This window comes from Chiloscyllium plagiosum, chromosome 15 (assembly GCF_004010195.1).
Source record: "Chiloscyllium plagiosum isolate BGI_BamShark_2017 chromosome 15, ASM401019v2, whole genome shotgun sequence".
In the NCBI taxonomy this organism is placed as follows: Eukaryota; Metazoa; Chordata; class Chondrichthyes; order Orectolobiformes; family Hemiscylliidae; genus Chiloscyllium; species Chiloscyllium plagiosum.
In genome coordinates this window covers 34,543,203-34,551,930 of record NC_057724.1, presented here as the reverse complement: position 1 = coordinate 34,551,930, position 8,728 = coordinate 34,543,203, and the positions used below count along the sequence as shown (strand labels likewise).

Here is an 8,728-nt window from a genome sequence, read left to right as displayed (position 1 = left end):
GACAGTGAGAATCTTTTTCCAGGTATGGAGTCAGCTATTACAAGGGGGCATAGCTTTAAATTAAGTGGGGGTAGTTATAGGACAGATGTTAGGGGTAGGTTCTTTACTCAGCGTGTCGTGAGTTCATGGAATGCCCTGCAGTAGCAGTGGTGGACTCTCCCTCATTATGGGCATTTAAGCGGGCATTGGATAGGCATATGGAGGATAGTGGGCTAGTGTAGGTTAGGTGGGCTTGGATCGGCGCAACATCGAGGGCCGAAGGGCCTGTACTGCGCTGTATTCTTCTTTGTTCTATGTTCTAAAATCTCAGCAGGTCTGGTAGCATCTGTGAAGAGAAATCAGAGTTAATCATTCCTCAGAGTTTAGAAAACTGGCAGTTTGGGAGGGGGCAGGTCATTGACTTTGATTCTCTTTCAAAAAGAATGGGATTTGTAGACCCTTACATAATCAAGTCCCCCAATGTGGAGCACATATTTTCTAACCAATCATTCAGACATGTTATGACCCATATCTGGGACAGGTCAGACTTGAACCCAGGCTTTCTGGCCTACAAGTACAGACATTGTGCCACAACATCTCACTGTTTCCCATCGTATTCATCCCAATTACTCAGTGATGGATGATTAACTCTGCTTTAAATAAGGTCCCTGCCATTCCTTCCTGTAGCAGAACAAATAATATTCAATCTGTGCTAACAGTTGGCATCTTGAATGATTATGCCTTTTCTGTTCTAATCTTTGATCCACAGTTGTTGCTCTATCCTAAATATGACAACTGTCCTGTAGAAATATGGTCTGTTGCACTGAGTAGGACTGCTCTTTATTGCAAACCCTTCGATCTCCCTGTAAGTGTAAATATAGAGTCAATGTCTTTGGTAGAGTGGTGGGCTAAGTCTTCAGTTTCCTATTGAAAATCTGCAGCTCTGAATGTTGTGATGGGTGTATAATTTAGCAATACCATGCTGAAGTCTGTATTCTCCTTCAAGAGTGACTTAAATATCCCAATCCCACAATAAGCTTCCCCATTCATGACATGCTTGTGACATATTCAAATCTAGGATTGGCTACATAAGGACTCATTAGCAAACTGTGGCTCATTTTTTGAAACTATTACATTAGGCATACCATGTAAAACTCAGATCACTGCATATGTGGTTGTGGTATCCAACCTCTTAAACACTCTCCTTGGCAGAAATACTCAATGACAATAACCTGTGTGATGACAGATGGATAATTTATACACAGTAAGATCATTTTTGAAAGGTAAATTTTAACAGAGAAACAGATAAATGTGCTTCATTCCCCAGTGCCAATTCCAAGCTAATTAAGAATCAAGACCCTGACTCCTATAAATAGAGCATATCAATTTTTATTTAGGTATTTTACCACAAAATTGCATAACTGACAAATCAAAACTTGAGAATGATTGCCCATTGTCACAAACTAATGAATTGAACGTAAGCAAAGTTTCACAAACCAAAAAGGATAGATTGGAAGGATTTTAGTGTAGCATATATTATGATCGTGTGTTATATTTTGTGATCACTGCAAAGTGAGATCCATAAACTAGCTAAGTGCATATTTTGTATTTAGTGATTCAAAACAGAACAGATTTCTGATTTGTCAAAGAATTACCTTGGAAACAGGGCACTGTTTTATTGGTCTTTTGATGATAAATTCTTTGCCTTCATTCACCCAAAATGTTAACCTGATCCATGAAACAGATTGTATTCTGTTAGGTTACTGGATGTTGTTACAGATATTTCTATTAGTCTTATATAGTTCCTTAATAGCATATGAAATCTAATCAGCCAATTTCTACCATCAGTCAAATCTCAGTCAATAGTAAATAGTAATGCTCTGGCTTATCACTTGTACAATAGCATGCTCACCAATGCTCCATTCATTACAGTCTTATTTCTACATAGACAATAAAAAAACAGAAATTAACAAACGGAGAAGACTGTCTGCCCTTGACAAAGCAACATTTAACTTAGTGTGCCTTGAAAGAACCTTAACTCTTAATAAAATTGAAATAAACAGAATGCAACAAGAATGTTCTCTGCCTGTTGAAGTTGCATCTCATTGGTTGTGGTTATTGAAGACTAATCAATCCAGCTCCAGGGTATCATGGCAGGAGTTCCTCAGAATAGTGCCTATGCTTTAACCATTTTCATCAGCCCCGCCTTCCCTCTATCATCATATCAGAATTGGGGATCTTGCTAACAATTGCAAAGGGTTCCATTTAATCACAATTCCTCAGATGCTGAAGCAATATATTCCTGCATGCAGAAACATGGACAAGATTCAACTTGGACTTGTCAATAACAAGTAATATTTATGCCGGACAATGACCAACTCCAACAGAAGAGAACGTAACTACTGCCTTTGATGTTCAGTAGTATTACTATTGCTGATTCCACTATTGGAGGAATGCCACAATGTTAGTAATCCAGGATCCAAACTAATAGTCTAGGGACCTAGATTTAAATCTCACTGTGGTGAGTGCTTAACATTGTCATGTTTCTTAATTCCAAAAGCAGATACTCTAATTTGATGATCAAAGTGTGAACATAACGGATTTAAAATGCAATTTTATTTTTTCTTCATTTCCTATTAATCCAGTTGTTTCAGTTCTCATGTTCTTTTTACATCACTGAGAATTTTCTTTTGATCCTCTCAATAGGAGATATCTGGAATCTGTTTTCTGTGACCCCTTTACTCTTCAAGTTGAAAGATTCTTAATCAGTCTTTTTCCTTGGTAAATTGTAATGCCAGATATCCTTTAATATAATTCCCCGTGCCATGAAGTTACTTTAATCTTTTAGTTCAGCAGCAATGATCTGAGAAAAGATAAATTTATTTAATTCCCAATTAGTGTCATTCAATTAATGCATTTTTCTGTTATTCTGTTGGAGTCAAAGATCTGTTATTAGTTTCTAGAACACCAGCATCTAGATTGGTGTGAATGTCTTTTTCAATCAGCTTGCAAAACAATTCAAAACAAATTGATTTCCTAACTGTTAGCATAGCAAGTGAAGTTGGTTTGTTTGGAGCTGCTCAACTATGTTACAATGTGAGCCTATATCTTCAGAGGATGGGGAATAGTATTGGTAAGAGAAAAAAATTGTGATGGCAAAAAGAACAATGTGCGAGACCACAGTTATATGTAAATTTATTCAGAAAGAGGTGATTATTATGGTGTCTATAATGTACAAGTGTGCAATTTTTGTGCTGAACTGCTGAATGAGAGAGACGAGTAAAGCTTGAATATATGATCTGAGCATTTACACTTCATTGCCATCAATCCTTTACAGCATGTAATAACTGAGAAAACATACAACAGCACGCTAGTATTAAGTTTTCTAAGAATATGGAATCCTACAGGTGACATTACATTGTTTTAGTAAAGTAATTACTGTAGAATGCAATATCAGGTACATCATTTGTATCGTGTCACTACAAAGTTTCATGCAGTAAGCCATGACTGGGTCAAAACCATTTGTCTAAAATAGCTGAGAAATGCTATCATTAAAAATAAGAGAAATAAGAAAGGGATGACCACCTTATTAGGATTGTATTATAGATGCCCTAATAGTCAGAGGGAAGTTGAGAAACAAATTTGCAAGGAGATCTCAGCTATCTGTAAGAATAATAGGGTGGTTACAGTAGGAGCTTTTAACATTCCAAACATAGACTGGGACTGCCATAGTGTTAAGGGTTCAGATGGAGAGGACTTTGTTACATGTGTATAAAAAACTTTCTGATTCAGTATGTGGATGTATCTACTAGAGAAGGTGCAAAACCTGACCTCCTCTTGGGAAATAAGGCAGGGCAGGTGACTGAGGTGTCAGCGGGGGAGCACTTTGAGGCCAGTGACCATAATTCTATTAGATTTAAAATAGTGATGGAAAAGGATAGACCAGATCTAAAAGTTGAAGTTCTAAATTGGAGAAAGGACAATTTTGACGGTATTAGACAAGAATTTTCAAAAGCTGATTGGGGGCAGATGTTCCCAGGTAAAGGTACAGCTAGAAAATGGGAAGCTTTCTGAAATGAGATAATGAGAGTCCAGAGTAAGCATATTCTTGTTAGGTTAAAAGGAAAGGCTGGTAGGTATAGGGAATGCTGGATGACTAAAGAAATTGAGGGTTTGGTTTTCTAAAAGAAGGAAACATATGTCAGGTATAGATTGAGTGAATCCTTAGAAGGGTATAAAGGCAGTAGGAGTATACTTAAGAGGGAAATCATGAGGGCAAAAAGGGGACATGAGATAGCTTTGCCTAATAGTTAAGGTGAATCCAAGGGGTTTTTACAAATACATTAAGGACAAAAGGGTAACTAGGGAGAGAATCAGCCCCTCAAAGATCAGCAAGGCGGCCTTTGTGTGAAGCCACAGAAAATGGGGAAGATACTAAATGAATATTTTGCATCAGTATTGACTGTGGAAAAGGACATGGAAGATATAAAATGTAGGGAAATAGTTGATGACATCTTGAAAAATGTCCAGATTACACAGGAGAAAGTGCTGGATGTCTTGAAATGGATAAAGGTGGATAAATTCCCAGGATCTGATCAGGTGTACCCAAGAACTCTGTGGGAAGCTAGACAAGCGATTGCTGGGCCTCTTGCTGAGATAGTTGTATCATCGATCGTCACAGGTGAGGTGCCGGAAGACTGGAGGTTGGCTAACATGGTGCCACTGTTTAAGAAAGGTGGTAAGGACAAGCCAGGGAACTATAGACCAGTGAGCCTGACCTCAGTGGTGGGCAAGTTGTTGGAGGGAATTCTGAGGGACAGGACTTACATGTATTTGGAAAGGCAAGGACTGATTAGGGATAGTCAACATGGCTTTATGCGTGGGAAATCATGTCTCACAAACTTGATTGAGTTTTTTGAAGAAGTAACAAAGAGAATTGATGAGGGAAGAGCAGTAGATGTGACCTATATGGACTTCAGTAAGGCGTTCAACAAGGTTCCCCATGGGATTCTGGTTAGAGATCAGATCTCACGGAATAAAGGGAGAACTAGCCACTTGGATACAGAACTGGCTCAAAGGTAGAAGACAGAGGGTGGTGGTAGAGGGTTGTTTTTCAGACTGGAGGCCTGTGACCAGTGGAGTGCCACAAGGATCAGTGCTGGGTCCACTACTTTTCATCATTTATTATAAATGATTTGGATGTGAGCATAAAAGGTACAGTTAGTTAGTTTGCAGATGACACCAAAATTGGAGGTGTCGTGGACGGCGAAGAAGGTTACCTCACATTACAACAGGATCTGGACCAGATGGGCGAATGGGCTGAGAAGTGGCAGATGGAATTTAATTTAGATAAATGTGAGCTGCTGTATTTTGGGAAAGCAAATCTTAGCAGGACTTATATACTTAATGGTAAGGTCCTGGGGAGTGTTGCTGAACAAAGAGACCTTGGAGAGCAGGCTCATAGCTCCTTGAAAATAGAGTCACAGGTGGATAGGATAGTGAAGAAGGCGTTTGGTATGCTATCCTTTATTGGCCAGAGTATTGAGTACAGGAGTTGGGAGATCATGTTGCGGCTGTACAGGACATTGGTTAGGCCACTGTTAAAATATTGCGTGCAATTCTGGTCTCCTTCTTATCAGAAAGATGTTGTGACGTGAAAGGGTTCAGAGAAGATTTACAAGGATGTTGCCAGAGTAGGAGGATTTGAGCTATATGGAGAGGTTGAATAGGCTGGGGCTGTATTCCCTGGAAAGTCAGAGAGTGATGGGTGACTTTATAGAGGTTTACAAAATTTTGAGGGCCATGGGTAGGATAAATAGACAAAGTCTTTTCCTTGGGGTGGGGGAGTCCAGAACTAGAGAACATAGGTTTAGAGTGAGAGGGGAAAGATATAAAAGAGACCCTATGGGGCAACTTTTTCACACAGAGGGTGGTGTGTGTATGGAATGAGTTGCCAGAGGAAGTGGTGGAGGCTGGTACAATTGTAACATTTAAAAGGCATTTGGATGGGTATATGAATAGGATGGATTTGAAGGGATATGGGCCGGGTGTTGGCAGGAGAGACTGGATTGGGTTGGAATATCTTTTCGGCATGGACGGGTTCGACCGAAGGGTCTGTTTCCTTGCTGTTCATCTCTATGACTCTAAAAATAAATTTCCCAATTTTGTTTTGACAATTATGATTGATATGCAATTATTTTTGTGGATCTTTGACGTGTCCATTACATGCATAAAGTATGCAACTATATAACATATAATTTAACATACATTTTTAATATATTTAATTGGTTGTGATATATAATGCAATGTATTTTTTAAAATAATTGCAACATTCAAAGCTAAAACATTTTATTTAATATTAACAACTTTGTCATTTTTAACACCTTGATTCTGTTGCTGTACAAGTGAGCATAGCCCTCAGTAAAACTTGTTATTTCCTTCCTGGTAGAGTTTGAAGACTGACGTCCGAGTTCCAGCCAACACCATTTGTTGCGGTAAAAATGTACCATGTGACTCCCCTTCCTGTGACTCAGATTCCTTCAGTTAAGCATAACATCTCTAATTTATAACCTTTTCTTATTTTCATTCTCTGAACAAATAAAATGCTCCGAAGAAAACCATCCAATGCATCAGAGAAGGAACAAAATCGAAAACCAAAGGTAAGGGCATTTAATTAACTAACATTTATGGTGACATTAATTACAATCAACTGAAGATGTTTTACAGTTTGAGGATGAGCTATGTGGTGCTGCACGACTACATTTTGGGCAATCTTTTAGTCACACCACGCAATAACTCTCTACATTACAGATGTTAACAGTGTTTCAACAGTATAGTTGTAAAAGATTCCGATTAGTTCAAGTTATTCATTCACAGTTCAGAGTGGTCTGTGTTCATTGTCTAGTACAAATATCAGTTTCACATGTTGATTGCACATTAACTAAAGTATGCTTTACACATTGGTTGTTTAGCTATTAGACAAACAATTAATGAGTACTCGTTGAAATAGGATTTTTTTCTGACTTAAGTTAAACCTGTATTGATGTTATTATCGAATTAAGTTTTAAAAGATACTTTTATATGATCAAAGTGGTGTATACATTAAATCTGCAAGGCACTCACTGTCAGAAGTGGTCCAACATTCTGTCCTTTGTATCTCAAATCATGCAACCGTGTAATTTTCCAAAACGTAAAAAAATCTCAAGTGCTAACCTAGATTATGAATTATGGTAGCAGGGTTGAAACCATAATGTTCTGAGTCAGAGATCAGTATCACTGATAATTGCAAAGAAAAAGCATTTCATATATGCAAATCTTTCACAGTAACTGAGTTCTGAATTCAAGTTTTTGTTTAAATGGGAAAGCACTTGTTACTGAATTACTCGGTTTAAAATGAGGTGTTGCACAAAATGGAAATCACCTGCTGAAGACTTTTCAAAAACAAGCAACAAATCATCCGTTAACCTTCCTGAGTCAATATTAACTTATGATTTAAGATTGATAACTTCCCTTAAAGTATGAGACACATCTGAATATTAAAAAGACCAAAATACTTGTAGTTATCTCGTATCTTTTAAAGCCACTGTAGGTCTCAAAGCACTTTACCACTAATGAAGTACTGAAATATAGTCACTGTTATAATGTAGGAAATGCAGCAGCCAAATTACATACTGTAAGTTCCAACAAACAGGAATGTGATCATGACCAGATAATATGTTTTTGTGATGTTGATTGAGGGATAACACTGGAGAAAATTCCCCTGGTATTCTTTGAAATAATGCAAGGGGATCTTTTATGTCCACCGGAGGGAGCAGGACCTTGGTTTAATCATATCCAAAAACCAGAACCTCCAAAAACATAGTAACCCCTCAGGCTCTTGTTTTGAACACCCAAGAAAATGACCAGCAGAAGAGCTGTGGGACCTGAGTTAAATATGCAAAACACGCCCTGATGACATTAGTTTGCCCTACACTCAGAGGCCTGAGTTTATGTAAGTATTATAATCGCTTTCCTGAGAAGTCAAGGCTGCCAGAAGAAGGATTGTGATTCAGAAGGTAATTTTTGACTTTCTTTTGGGCCAAGTATAAATGGTACAGCTCTAGTCTCCACCAGAAAACCTTAGCCTCCCTTACCCTGAAGTTTCACAGAAAGTGCAATGGAAGGCCATGCAATAAAATAGTTAATTTCTGCAGGAAGTCTCTGTTATCATCTACTAATGTATGTGGATGATCCATAGTATTCCTGATGAAAAATGTGTACATTCAGGACATTTTTTTGAGACTTTCCACATACCTCCATGAAAATTATGGCAGGCAATCAAGAGAACTCACACAGATATCTGTGCCCTGAGTCTCAAATTTCACACTTACTGAGGAGAACTGACTAATTGATTTGATAAAATTAATACGATTTCATAAAGCTTATGAAAGAGAAAAGGCTTGAAGTTTGAATGTGAGTGAAAAAAGCTGTGGTGATCAGGAAAGCTCAGGGGCCCAGAGAAGGCTGTCAACAACAGTGTACTTTCTGAAATGGGGTATTGCCAAGGCTTCATTGATTAGAAGAGGGGAAATGGACGGAGTGCGACAGAACCTTGGACTTGCCCTGTTTGGTCCTGCTTCCCCTTGGCTTCAGAAGGAGAGTTTTTAAAAACTTTCCTCAGATGACTATGCTGGCTTCCCATTACCTTCTCCTGGAGAAAGTGTCACCAGACTACCATGCACATCATTTTGAAGAGGTTGGACATATTATA

General features: G+C 38.3%; 1 protein-coding gene across 1 annotated transcript in view; it reads left to right on the top strand.

The window, feature by feature from the left end:
* The first annotated feature begins 6,439 nt into the window (after positions 1-6,439).
* The window catches only part of sash3 (SAM and SH3 domain containing 3), a 65,611-nt gene continuing 63,322 nt past the window's right edge, over positions 6,440-8,728 (top strand). The window contains exon 1 of the mRNA XM_043704672.1: positions 6,440-6,638. Within this exon, the coding sequence (XP_043560607.1) occupies positions 6,582-6,638 (57 nt within the window). The 5' untranslated portion in view covers positions 6,440-6,581. The remainder of the gene's footprint in view (positions 6,639-8,728) is intronic.